The sequence below is a fragment of the Mytilus trossulus genome, chromosome 5, assembly GCF_036588685.1.
Source record: "Mytilus trossulus isolate FHL-02 chromosome 5, PNRI_Mtr1.1.1.hap1, whole genome shotgun sequence".
In the NCBI taxonomy this organism is placed as follows: Eukaryota; Metazoa; Mollusca; class Bivalvia; order Mytilida; family Mytilidae; genus Mytilus; species Mytilus trossulus.
The window spans coordinates 3,556,077-3,571,119 of NC_086377.1; the positions used below are offsets into that span (position 1 = coordinate 3,556,077).

General features: G+C 30.7%; 1 protein-coding gene across 12 annotated transcripts in view; it reads right to left on the reverse strand.

Moving 5' to 3' along the window:
• The window catches only part of LOC134718457 (myosin heavy chain, striated muscle-like), a 130,404-nt gene that overhangs the window by 107,406 nt on the left and 7,955 nt on the right, over positions 1-15,043 (reverse strand). For 9 of the 12 annotated variants that reach the window (XM_063580979.1, XM_063580983.1, XM_063580995.1 and 6 more), the window contains exons 4-11: positions 14,810-14,854; positions 14,257-14,340; positions 13,100-13,296; positions 12,513-12,536; positions 5,757-5,842; positions 4,846-4,946; positions 2,797-2,976; positions 1,745-1,768 (exon numbers count right to left, since the gene is read on the reverse strand). In XM_063580979.1, the coding sequence (XP_063437049.1) occupies positions 1,745-1,768; positions 2,797-2,976; positions 4,846-4,946; positions 5,757-5,842; positions 12,513-12,536; positions 13,100-13,296; positions 14,257-14,340; positions 14,810-14,854 (741 nt within the window). The remainder of the gene's footprint in view (positions 1-1,744; positions 1,769-2,796; positions 2,977-4,845; positions 4,947-5,756; positions 5,843-12,512; positions 12,537-13,099; positions 13,297-14,256; positions 14,341-14,809; positions 14,855-15,043) is intronic. The other 3 variants (XM_063580984.1, XM_063580980.1, XM_063580985.1) reach the window with 2 other exon arrangements.

Here is a 15,043-nt window from a genome sequence, read left to right on the forward strand (position 1 = left end):
CAACAAGTACTAACAATTACTCCATATTGCTTAGTTTGACTATTTTATCTTTAAAATAAACCAATTTTAAAGACATTTCAGCCATTGGCCCTCTTCAGTTTCTGTATTTTTCTACTCAACAACATGGAACATAGACATCCCTATTGGAATTTTTGAATAAAAGAACTATACCATAGATAACTAGGTGCAATCTACATCTACGACACATTTGTTCTGACTATATACATGACAAAGAGTTACAATAATCATAGAAATGTTACGGAAAAGTGGAGTAACATACATATAGACAGACAAGACAGTCTGAGCAGAATTCTAATTCTCAGACAGAGGCTTTGTTACTATGACAACAAGCTCTGCAACACTAGAAAATATATATGAAGAAAAGGTGGCAGCACTTGGGCTTACCTTTTGTAATAACTTTGGATTCAATCATTTTCTTAAGTATCAATTTTCCTGGATTGAGGTAAAAGTTGTTTTTAAAAAGCCTTTTTGGTGGTTAAGTCTATCGCCTCAGAGCCTCTAGAAAAGTTTGTTATTTCTTCAGCATTTGAACTTTCAGTTGACCTGTACCCACAAAACCAGCAAAGTTGGTATCTGTCATTCTGACGATAAAGAATCCACAGAATGAACTAAGTAAGTTGAAAATAAATGGGGAGTCAATGAGCATGACTATATTTTTGTCTTGTTGCAGAGTTGATGTCCGATAAATTAATGAGTAAAGCCTCAGTTTGACATCAGAATAAGCCATGCGTTACCTTAGAGAATCCTAATGAAGCAAATAAATAAATAAAGGGAGGTAAATGAATACAGGCATGCAGTTTGTATCAGATAAGCAGCTTGTTAATGGCTATTTTTATTTATATTCCTCTAACATTTTTAATGTTTCCTTTTTAAAAAAACATGGCATCTTAGCAATCTCCAGCTATGCACGTATTAAGCATTTTTGATTTAAAAAAATCTATTCAATCTGAATTCAGTCACTGCAATTGAGCCACAACAATAAAACAGGAGCACAATGTATTTTATAAAATGAATCCTCATACGTTCTGATAATTTGGAAATCATTTAAAATTCAAATATTCCTGGTTTCAGAACTCTTTGATTTAACATTAAAATCTTGGTAATCTGGCAGGTTTTAGATAATTTGCACTTAACTAACTTCTTAAGATAAGCCTTCAGTTAGGAGTATTTGTACTTAACTAATGTATTAAGATAAGCTTTAAGTTAGGAGAATTTGTTCTTAACTAACATCCTAAGATAAGTTTTCAGTTAGGAGAAATTGTACTTAACTAATGTACACTATTAAGATAAGCTTTAAGTTAGGAGAAGATTTCCTAACTATCAACTTTAGATAAACTTTAAGTTGGGAGAATTTGTATTTAACTAACACCCTAAGATAAGCCTTAAGTTAGGAGAATTTGTGCTTAACTAATGTATCAAAATAAGCTATAAGTTAGGAAAATTTGAACTTAACTACTGTAATAAGATTAGCTTTAATTTAGGGATCTGTACTTAACTAATGTCTTAAGATTAGCTTTAGGTTAGGAGAATCTGTACTTAAATATGGGTTGTGTATTTAGATAAGCTTAAAGTTAGGAGAATCTGTACTTTACTTATGTATAAAGATAAGCTTTAAGTTAGGAGAATTTGTACTTAACTAATGTCTTATGATAAGCTTCTGGTAAGGAGAATCTGTACACAATGTTTTAGGGCAAGCTCTAGGTTAGGAGAATTTATACTTTACCTTAGCTGTGAGTGCCTCCATTGACTAGCATTAATGTAACAAATGTATAACATGTTATCATGAAATCATATCCTTCATTAAATTTAATCAAAATGCCTTGTTAGCACTGAAGGGTAAAGATTGCTTTCATTTTATGATTTGAACTAACAATATACTGTAAACCAACTTATTTTGCAGACATTTTATTTTGCATATAGCTTTTTCTTGCCCAATTCACTGTGATTTAATTTCACAATTCGCTAAGTTGCAAATGTTCATGAAGCTTTATATAAATTGCGTTATTTTTTTTCTTGTAAAAGTTGCGAAAAATTAATTGCTTGTGAAAATTAGTTGGTTTACAGCATTATTGTATGGCATTTTAAAAGCTCAAACATGTATTTCAAAATTGAGTTGTCTTCCGTTTCTATATTTGGTACTGATAAACTCTGGAAGATAAAGTTATCAAGCCAGCCACATAAGGGTTTGGGTTCCATAAATACTATCTTTTACCCCAAAATACCCTTAACCAAAATCAGCAATCAAACAATGTATATCATTTATGGCCCATTCTATACTAGCTACCTTAGGTTCACAATTGTAAATGGGAAAACAATGGCATCATTTTGGCTGTGACAATGATGAAAATAACTTTAACAGACAGTGCAAATTATATTTAAATATTAAAGAAAGATCCTTTTCAAATTACTTCAAAGGGAGACAATTCAAATTGGGAAGTTTTACTGCAATATCAATTTGGAGAATCATAATATTTAATATAGGATGTAACAGTAATTTTGAGTGTAAGGGTTTTCCTAAATTTGTACAAACAACAGAGAATGATTTGGCATCAAAAGGGAGACAATCAATTGCCAAAACTAATGGAAGGAAGATAATTGATTTGGAATTTGAAATAATAAACTTAATATGAAAAAGACCTAATAATTTTGCATTTACAAGAGAAAATAATTTGTATTAAAGAGGAGATAATAATTTTCTATTAAAGGGGAGATAATAATTTTGTAATCAAGTTGAGATATTTTTTGTATTAAAGGGGAGATAACTTCAATACAAACCTGAGTCTCCTGATATTGATCAGATATTTGATTAGCTTGAATGTCTTTCAACATATCATTTTGGGAGAGTTCATTTTCTGCTCTATTCAGTTTTCTTTGTAAATCTTTCATGAAATTCTTTCGTTTCTCAAGGTCCTCTTTCATGACGGCATTTTCAATCTCTAATTCCGTCACATTTTTCTGTTAGTAAAGAAAAGCATGAAAAGAAAAGCAGCTACAGAAAGATTCAAATATTACATCTGTTTATTCTATAATGGCAAAGGTTAAATGATAATGCCAAAGGTTATATTGTAAAGACAAAAGGTCAAATTATAATGGCAAAGGTCAAATTATAATGCCAAGTTCCAATGATAATTGCAAAGGTTAAATAATGTAAAAGGTCAAATGATAATGGCAAAGGTCAAATTAAAATGTCAAAGGTCAAATTAATAAATGTCAAAGGTCAAATGGTAATGTAAAAGGTCAAAAATAATAATGACAAAGGTCAAATTATACTGGTAAAGGTTAAATTATAATGTAAAAGGTCAAATAATAATGGCAAAGATCAAATTATAATAGCAAAGGTCAAATTATAATGGCAAAGGTCAAATGATAATGTAAAACGTCAAATAATAATGGCAAAGGTCAAATTATAATAACAAAGGTCAAATAAAAATGGCAAAGGTCAAATTATAATGGCAAAGGTCAAATTATAATGTCAAAGGTCAAGTAACAATGGCAAAGGTCAAATTATAATGTCAAAGGTCAAGTTATAATGCCAAAGGTCAAATGGTAATGTAAAAGGTAAAATAATAATGGCAAAGGTCAAGTTATAATGACAAAGGTTAAATGAAAATTTGCAACTATTTCCTATAGTAAGTAAGCACAGTTCACTGTCATATGGTCATATAAACAGACATATAGGACTAACAGAGTAACTGCCCATCATTTTATAGAGTAAAACTTTCTGTAATTTTTTTAAAAGTTGCCATTATAGAATATATAACATAATTTGTTAGTACAGCACAGAATATATTTCTATTCAAACAAACTTCAACCTGAAAAGAAAATCTACTGAATTAAGGCATATATGTATATTTGTAAAAGTGAAATTATATATGAAATATATTAAGTGCACACTAATACAAGATAGAGAATAAACACACAATTTGAAAATTCTAATTCAAGAAAGAAAGCTACACAAGAAATCACACACCATGCTAAAAATTAGGCTCATTTCTTATTCATTAATATTAAATTAAATATTATATATGTAAACCGCAAGCAGAAAGATAAAAGATGAAAAATGGCTTTGAAAAAAAACATGGGGGAGAAGAAACACATTTAATATATAAATATCTACTTTTTTTTACATGACTACTGTAAGTGTATATAAAGTCAAAAGTATAACATGAGAAATATATATAAGCTGTGCTTTTACATTGGGAAAGCATAAATTTTATGCTATACTAGAAAAATACTTCTTTTGCTGGGTATATATAGAACTGTATTTATAACCCATTACACATGACCACATGTGAAAATGTCTATAAAAATAATGTAAAAATGCTTTAACTATATATAATTGGATGGTAAAATATAAGACTATGTCTGCTTTGGGTTTTGTGCCAAAGAATAAATATATGGTATGGATTTGATTGGATGGAAAATCTTTTCTATAATGAGATAGAAAATAACGTCTCTCAATACCAGCCTTCTCTGTTACCTTGGCAACTGAATATTACCTAGAACCAGGTTAATCTGATACCTTGACAACTCATTATTTCCTAGTAATCTTCCCTGAGGGCCTCAGGGAAGATTAGTTTATTGTAACTAACTGAGTTTACCCTCTTTAAATAAAGAATTTATTATTATTATTATAGTACCAGGTTACTCTGTTACCTTAGCAACTCATTATTACCGAGTACCAGGTTACTCTGTTACCTTGGCAACTCATTATTACCTAGTACCTGGTTACTTTGTTACCTTGGCAACTCATTATTACCTAGTACCTGGTTACTTTGTTACCTTGGCAACTCATTATTACCCAGTACCAGGCTACTCTGTTACCTTAGCGATCTCTGCTGCAGTTTTATACTTTTGAGTTTCCAGATTTTTATTCTCTAACATTTTCAATAAATCCTGGTATTTGGATTCTTTGTCTTCCAAATCTGAAAATAAAACAGAAATTTGTCCAATGTCATATTTATAGATTATTTCTGGTTTTGACAATGAGAGAGAGAAAGGCATAACCCACAAATATATTTAAGATGTTTCAATGTAATAAAAAAAAAGTTCTTTAGATAGAGCTTACACTGATCTTTCTTAAGCCTTGACTACAAACTTTAAACATTTTTTAGACAGATCTGATCATTTTTTTTGTAAGTATTTTTTACAAACATGGCTTTGGCCTTCTTTTTTTATTTTTTAATTATTCAGTTCTTAGCTTTCTAAATCCAGACTCACCTAGTTGTAAGTTATAGAGTTTTCAAAGAGTTCAGGCTCTGAAGATTTCGGACTCACCTTACTGTAAGTTATGGAGTTTTTCAGAGAGTTCATGCTCTTAAATCCAGACTCACCTAGTTGTAAGTTATAGAGTTTTTCAGAGAGTTCAAGCTCTGAAGATTTTGGACTCACCTAACTGTAAGTTATGGAGTTTTTCAGAGAGTTCATGCTCTTAAATCCAGACTCACCTAGTTGTAAGTTATAGAATTTTTCAGAGGGTTCAGGCTCTGAAGATTTCAGACTCACCTAGTTGTAAGTTAAAGAGTTTTTCAGAGAGTTCAGGCTCTGAAGATTTCGGGCTCACCTAACTGTAAGTTATGGAGTTTTTCAGAGAGTTCAGGCTCTTAAATCCAGACTCACCTAGTTGTAAGTTATAGAGTTTTTCAGAGAGTTCAGGCTCTGAAGATTTCAGACTCACCTACTTGTAAGTTATAGAGTTTTTCAGAGACTTCAGGCTCTGAAGATTTCAGACTCACCTAATTGTAAGTTATGGAGTTTTTCCGACAGAGAACCCAGATCTTCCTTTGCCTTCTCTAGAGCTTTCTCTAACTTCTTTTTTCCCCTGTAAAAATCATCATAATCAAATTACACATTGTACAGTAACAGCAAATTTCTTTGAACTCAATTTATGCAGTAATATCAATGTTATATTCTTTACAACTTTAAACAAAAAAAATCCATCACAATTGACCTTGCCATTATGAAAACTAATCATTAAATAAATATTTAATAAATTTAATAAAAAAGTTGTAATTTTGTTGATTAGCAAAAAAAAAGAAATTCAAATCAACCTTCTCTCAAATTGACAAGCACATTTATGATATAGTATAGCATTAAAATAAAACTACAGATCATTTAATCATGGACTATTGCTCAAGCCAATGAGGTAATATATTTCTATCTCTGAAATCAAAATCATCTGCATTAATTAGATAGTGACATGTTCAAAAGACAATATTGATAAATTTTACTGACAATTTTTGTTTGGTTGCTGGTGATGAATAACAGAATTAATACAAGAATGCAAGCATACCTCCATTCGCAATTTAGTGTATTTGAAACTGTGAATGTAATGTGACAAAAAACTGTTTCTTTTCATTAAACATGTTAAAAAATTCAAATCATCTACAAATGTCTCAGTAATGCATTGCTGATGCAAAAATTGGTAATCCTTTGTGGGGAATACTTATCCTTGTGTGCAGTTTGCAAATCTTAATTGGGTTCCTAACACAACTTGTCATTATATTCATAGCCACAGATGATGAAACCAGTGTGTCCACCTGAGTTTATGTACAAACAACTAGGTGCATGAAAAAACAGGAACAAACATTTTATGAAAAAAAAAAAATCATGAACACCAGAATCTGATCCTGTCCATTCAAATGTCAACAACAGCTCTATTGAAATTCTAGGTTTTAATTGTGTTTTATAATAAACATTCAAGCAACCTGTCAATACAAAATCTTGTATGTATGCATGTTATCAAAATTTCAATGAGTTTAAAAAAAAAAATTAACCAGAAATTCTAGAAAACTAGAAAATTGGTGAATAACTACCAAAAGATAAGGTGAACAGAAATTTTTAAAGAGGGGTTCTAGGAGTTCCAAAATGGCATTGCATATTTATCCTCCACACACAAAATTCAAATGAAAGGGTTGGAACATCTAGAAACTCTCCTCCTTCTTGCTCTGCTTTTGTGATAGTCATTAAGCTAGGTAAAAATAGGTAAAGTTTTAAGGTTTTTAAATAGAGATAAAAGCATAAAAAAATAATCACATCTAAAATTATTATTATCAAAATTGAGCAGGTGAAAAATCTGAATAAAAAAGACAGCAAAATTCTACACTATGCATCATCAGGGCCTGTAAAGTTGTCAATTAGCAATTAGGTGAACACAGATTAAAACAAATATTAAATCATTGCACACATAACTTAAAAATGTCCTATAAGGGAGGTAAGTCTGTGAACACCTACCACCAAACAAACCACTCATACAATAATGTAAACTTACACCTAAAAAATAGTCCTAAACCTGAAATTATATTATCTTGGACAATAATAAATTTCCAACTAAAATTAAACAGGTGCATTTAAACTTGTGTCATGTGTTTTCCCAAAAAACTAAAGCAAGCACCTCCATAGAATAATAAAAAATATATATGGGGTATATCAATTCAGTGTTCATTAGGCAATATTCATATTACTGACTTTAAATTTGGGAGAAATCATTTTTTGATAAGGTATCTATTCTGTGGTATGACATGTTGTTACTTAGTCAAGTAAGAGCAACAAACAGAATCAAGCTTTATACATTGTACGCAAACAATTACTTGTTTAATTATATTTTATTGTGTACAGAAAACATAAAATATTTAATTTTTTCATCAAATTGAAATTCTTCTTCTTCTTCTTCCTTTATAGTACAGGCCTCCCAGGGGAGTATTATTGTACTGTTTTATGTACATGTTGGAATGTGCAGTAAGTGCGGATTATCTACAGTGAAAACGGTGATTCTTTAAAATAACAAATTATTGTAAGCATTATTTTATTTCTTTGAATTGCTTTCACTTGACCAAGAAACAAACTGTCCTATCACAGAAATGCTATACCTGTCAAAATTAAAAACTCCTGAATCAAAGAAAAAGTCGGTAATATGAAAAAGGCTATGAGTGCTTTGCCCTGAAACCTGTAAAACCAAAGATGTAAACCTACAGTTTAAAGGACACCAATGGAAAATGTACACTGAAATGTCAAAATAAACTTAAGTAAGAAAAATAACTCATGTACACTGAAATGATAAAGTTAACTTAAGTAAGAAGGATAACTCTTGTACACTGAAATGTCAAAGTAGACTTTAGTAAGAAAGATAACTCTGACAATCTTAGGATTTGTGAAAATTAAAACCAATACAAATGTAACATGAAAATAAGAATATTGCCAATGAGCTGTTGCATTCCACAAGAGTCAAGTTTACAAAATTTCAAAAACTTCAATGATCCAACAACAAAAAAACAGCAAAAAAATATCAAACATGAATGAGTCTTTCATGTCTGCTTCTCATATGGTGCCTGAAAATAAATCTTGATAACAAAATATAACTGTATCAGTAATAAGAAGTAAGTAAAGAACAAATTAAAATGATTGTATGATTGAATAATGTATCTAAACTTGTGTAAGGTAGTTATAATGGTGAAGATTTCTGTAAAGGAAAATTATTGAAAACTATAGTAAAATGTGATGTATATTCAAGCATGTGAGTTGTACATGCAACAAAACATTTCTGTGATCCAGACTTACTCATTCATAAAACTTAAACTTCTCCTAAAAACAATAATCTTCATTGATAAAACTAAATCTTCTAATACAATATGAGTTAAATATTCATATATCATAGCATTGATATCTTTGCAAACATCTGTATGAAAATATATATGTACTATAGTATAGCTAGTGATTTTATGCTATTTTAGTTGTCCATGGCAGAAAAAAAAACTTTTGAGATGTCCCACCTTAAAGTGGATTTGCCATTTCACACATCCATGGCAGAAAAATCTTTGAGATGTCCCATCTTAAAAAGTGACTAACCATTTGACTCTATTATTTCTGACAAAACTATGTGATGTCCCACATGTCCCACCTTACAAATAAAATATTGTTTGTTTCCCAAATCCCAACCGACCCTGCAAAAATGGTCCTACTCATAAAATTTTATTGTTATAATTAAGTCAAATATTATTTTATTCATTTTGGATTTTCAGGTTTGCCCAACTGTCCGATAATATTCTAGCTTTTTGGAAAAATAAAATTATTTCCCTACCTACCTACCCACATCTAGCTTGGCAGGGTTGGGATTGGGGAAACAAATAATATATTAATTTAGGCCCTTAAAACGTAAATTTGCCATTTCTTTTTTTAATCATAAGACTTGATAACACAATATTTTCAAAAATTAAGAAAAACTTTTTTTGATCAATTCAATATTTCAACTAAATGTTATGTGAAATTTGAGTGGACATGAGTCTGCTCTCTACAGTGGAGAGGTGGAGAAAGCTAAATCCTTATGAGAGGTTATATGTGTCTACAAGGAGATAGTTCCAACTAATTTGACCTCAGAATGATATATTGAAGGTTATCCAACTTTTATATAAAATTATATGAAAAAGATATACAACAAATATATATACAAACAGATATATATGTTTATATCGATAAACCATTCACACTAGTAACAATATATCTAACGGGAAATGAATCTGATAGGCTTTTCAGTATAAAATTGATAAAATCCTTAACTTCCCAAGACTTCGCAAGATTGATAGATTTTAGAAGCGTCTGACTGCAAAACCATTGAGAATTTTCAATAAATTAACCACATTATAACAAACATTTAACAAATAAAAGTTTTATTTTAAAGTAGATATACTTAATCATATTGAATTACCAGTATAAGTGTGATTAATTTGATGCAAAGTCCATTATATTGGTTTGTGAAATTCACGGTGACTGAGAATGCCATCATCGCCATTTCTCTATTATGGTTTGTGAAATTCATGGTGACTGAGAATGCCATCATCGCCATTTCTCTATTATGGTTTGTGAAATTCATGGTGACTGAGAATGCCATCATCGCCATTACTCTATTATCCCGCTTGCATTCTGTACCCTTGGGATTATGACAAATTTGAAGTGACAGAAATCAAGCTTGATACACTGGGCTCACCGTTTTTACACTGGGCTCACTGTTTATACACTGGGCTCACCGTTTTTACACTGGGCTCACCGTTTATACACTGGGCTCACCGTTTATACACTGGGCTCACCGTTTATACACTGGGCTCACCGTTTATACACTGGGCTCATGGTTTATAAACTGGGCTCACCGTTTATACACTAGGCTCACCGTTTATACACTGGGCTCATGGTTTATAAACTGGGCTCCACATTTATAAACTGGGCTCCCCGTTTATACACTGGGCTCCCCGTTTATACACTTGGCTCACCATTTATACACTGGGCTCACCGTTTATACACTGGGCTCACCGTTTATACACTGAGCTCACCGTTTATACACTGAGCTCACTGTTTATACACTGGGCTCACAGTTTATACACTACGCTCACCGTTTATACACTGGGCTCACTTATAATGGCATTTATTGATATTATTAGAAATTATTAAGATAATAGCGATTGCATATTTTACACATGTCCGTTTCAATATTGTGTAATTTATTTACTTTGACCTGACAATTCAATCCTCTATTGTTAGGTAGTGTCAAGTCCTGTCAGTATATATGTTCCTGATTCACATACTTTGAAACATCTGTTTGAAATACACAATTTGCGAAAAATAAGTACCTGCGAAAAAAAGTACAACTACAGTAGCCCAAACCTATCTTACAGAACAGAAATCTACTATATATATATAAATTAAAATATCATTTAATAGAAATGATTACTCAAAAGGCAATAGACAAAACCAAATATCAAAACTTAAATTAAAAGCAACAGCATTAAATAAAATGAAGCTAGTCTAGGTTACATAATGCCTAATAAATTTCCATCATGCAATATTTTCTAATCTCTGCCTAAGTACTATATGAAAATATTGTCCCCTCATGCAATTTCAATCTATTTATTTAATTCTAAATATTATTCAAATAAATTCCCATCATGCAATATTTTCTAATATCTGCCTAGTGTATAATATGCAAATAAGTTCCCAGCATGCAATTCCAATTAGATTTTCCTCTAAGTTCAGTATTTTTGTGATTTTACTTTTTATTTCATTCTAAATAAATATGCAAATCATTTCCCATCATGCAATATTATATCCTGTTTGTGATGATACTTACTCTTTTAACCTTGAAAATTTATAAAATATAAATAAGCTTAATATGATATCAAAATACATAACTATAATATAATCTTACTATTGAGGGTCACCATGGGGGATACAAATGACCTCAATCAACATGTGTCAAATGTCGGCATCTTGCTACAATATGTATCGGGAATTCATTTATTTTTTCATGGGTACTAATTTTGGTGGATATTTGATTTATTGGTTTTGCAAACGTCTGCATACAAGCCTTTTGATTTTTTTTAACTTTGCTAAACATTTAAGGTGGTACCTAACACTACAGGGAGATAACTCTGTAAAATCAGCAAAATGTTTTATTACGTTGTGTTGTCAAGGGAATATTAAGCTTTTCAATGTTCAAAATAAGTGTTTGTCAAACTGCTATATAACCAGTGTAATTTTTCTGATTAAACGATTGGTTCAAATTTTTTGAAATTTTGAAATTTTTGTCAAAGGGTCAAAGTAAATACTTTGTCAAAATTTTAAGAAAATTAAACGAGCCAAATCAATTTTAGTTAAGGTGTTGGGTACCACCTTAAGTTTATCTGCATTCATAAAATTCAAGAAATTAGTATCCAATGATTTTTTTGTATCCACAGTAACTAGCACAAATGTATGAATACTGTGGATTCCAATTTCAGTGATACCAATTTTAATAGATTGTTGAAGAGTGCAATTGATTTTGTTGTTTTTCGCTGAATACAAACTTTTAGTAATTTTGAACTCTGTTGAACATTTAAATTCCTGGTTTCCCTGTACCAATGAAATCCACAAAAATTGATATCCCATGATTAACATTGAATCCACAGATAAGTATGAAATACACATATGCCATACAAACATACTAAAGCTTTTTGGTGTACATGTTACCTCACAAATGCCTGCAGTACAATTGTAAATTTATACAAAAAAAAAGCTCTTTCAAAAGTGCACAGAGGAAGCTATTGTTGGAGATGAAGAAAATCTTTGAAAAAGGCCAAAAATGTTAGAGAAAAATATCTGAAGAAATAATAATTGTTTAGTAAAAAAAATTTATTAACATACTTCTCCAATTTGCTGAAAAATAAGTTAGAACTGTTTATAAAAAAGGCAACCTGAGATATTGTTACACCTGGAAATTGTAATCTGAAAAGGGGTCACACACACTGTAGCTTTTGTCAACAATTAGTTTTATGCATAGTAATCGTGGTGTATTTTTCAAAAAGTAAAATATGTGTAAAAAGCAAAGGTGATATAAGTCTGATCAGGTGACAAGGGTGAATCAAGGTCAAACAATCACATGACTAACTCAGCCATTGATAGGACAGAACTTGTCATGTGACTGCATCAGGAGACAAAGTGAATCAAGGTCACACGATCACACGACTTACTTTGCATCTACAAATGCTAATGCTCTAGTTGGGAAAAACAGCTTATATTAACAACATGCATTGCAATAATAAAATCAATGGGCTATTACAGTAGAAAATGTACTAATTATAATGTGTAACATTTTTAAGTTATCACTCTACTCGACTGAGAAAAAAACATTATTACTCAAGTACGTTGAGATAGATAAAAATCATTAAACGAGATCAAAGCAAAATTCTAGAGACATAAGGTATAAAACACCATTTTTAATTGGATGAAGACAACCATAAATTCCAAACTTGACAGTAAGAGTTATTGGCAACAATGCTGCACAATTTGCAGACGACGCTAACAAGATATTTGGAATGTTTAATTTGCACATTTGAGAGTATTCTGATGTATACTCATAGTAATAACAGTACTATATTTGATTCAGCCATCATCAATTTTAAATTGTTCATTATAAAATAACCTTTTTATGAAATCTGCTAAGCATTGACAGTTAAACTATATTTGTGACTATCAAATCCCAAATTGACAGTGGCAACTCTTCAAATAGAGTACCGTTATTCCTTAATTTGAGTAAAAAGAGACAAAACCAACTTACTTGCTTGATGCTTTGTTTATTGCATAATTAGATAGCCAATTAACCATTTCCTGGTTAATCTCTCCCAGACGATTGGCTAGATCTTCTGCTTTATTTAAAGACTGGTCTATATTCTCAGCAGCATCGTCCAGATCTAGATCTGGTGTCTTAGGGAACCAGTCTTCCTCTTCAACACTTTTAGAATTCTCCATGAAGAACTGTAAAATAAGTTTATTACTGTGGATTTTCGTGCATGCTAATTTTGGTGTAAAACCGTAAGGAAAAATTCAATTAATGTAGATATTTGATTATATGCTTTAGTCAACATTAACATACAATATTTTATACAAATAAGGCCGTTAGTTTTTCTCGTTTGAATTGTTTTACTTTGTCATTTCGGGGCCTTTTATAGCTGACTATGCGGTATGGGATTTGCTCATTGTTGAAGGCTGTATGGTGACCTATAGTTGTTAATTTCTGTATCATTTTGGTCTCTTGTGGAGAGTTGTCTCATTAGCAATCATACCACATCTTCTTTTTTATATATACAAGCCTATAGAAAATAAGTACCTTGTTGAAAACTTAAATCTAAAGGTTGATTAAGGCATTACAGTTTTTTTTAAAGAGTGTTTTTCCATTTTTAATTTTAGTTGTTAAAAGTGGTGTTCATCAGAAGAAGAAAAAACACAATAATCAAAATAAACTGAGTTATCTTCCTTGTATCACAGCTGGTAAGAGCTGTTGTGTAGACATCCAAATAGAAAACTGCATTTCACTTTCTCAATGATGTGTGTGTGTTTGGTGTAAACTTTAAACAACTATAATGCTTAAGAAAAAATATATTCATTAAATGCTGGATCATGAACTAAACACAAACAAGACCTAAAAGGTAAAAATTGTAAGTCTTTTTACTAATTTGAAGATCTCTTAGAAAATTGAAACAATTCAAATACTAGCCAGACATTAACTTCTATGTCATTAGTATAAGTTGGTCTATGGTGAGGTTTGTCTGATTAGAAATCATACAACATTTCATATTTCATACAACTATTCTTTTAATGCATTTAAGTTCAAAGAAGCTACATGTCTTTCAAGTTCGTGAAAGAATTGAACATGGCAAGATAGAAAATTACGAATTCATTTTGAGATAAATTATATAGATAATAACTAATGTTTACCTCATTCACATTTTGTAGAAGTTTTAACCTCTGGCCACAAACATTCTCATAACCAACAATAAATATCGTCAGTCCTTGTTGATACTGAAATTATAACAATTATCTATAGGCAAAAAAAAGATAATAGAGAATAATGTACAAAAGGGGCATAACTCAAAGATAAAAATTGAATCATAATTTCTTGTTGATATGCACATCTACTTACTAGTATGTCCTAATTATCTACAATTTATTATGAAATTATGTTGTGTGGTTTCAGAGGACTTGCAATAACAAGAACAAGACTGATGGATAGACTGACCGACCGACCAACAGACAAGTCAAAAACGTTATACCTAACGCAATTTTGTTGCAAAGTTGCATGGAGTAAAAATAACCAACGGACAAAAATGGACAAAAATATCATGGAACTTCTAGTTGTTGTTTGAGAGTGAATTCAACAACCTGATAATCGACTTCCAAAATGGACTATTAATTTATAAATCCAAACAGTCCTTGACCTTTAATCTCTAAGAACTCCTGGAAATAGATGACAGACAGACAGCATACATACCTTTCTCTTCTTGATCTGATCTTTCATTATCTCTTCAAGTTCATTCTATAAAACACAATCATTATAGAAAAATTCAGAAAACATTGACAAAATATTTACTCAAAGGGTAAAACTGCATATGGCAAAATCCTAGGTATTTTATTCATATGATTTGCACCACTTGATGAAATTACTTCCCTTTAATTGAAGATTGAAAAGATACCTGGTAATATAAATAATTTCCAATTTTCAGAT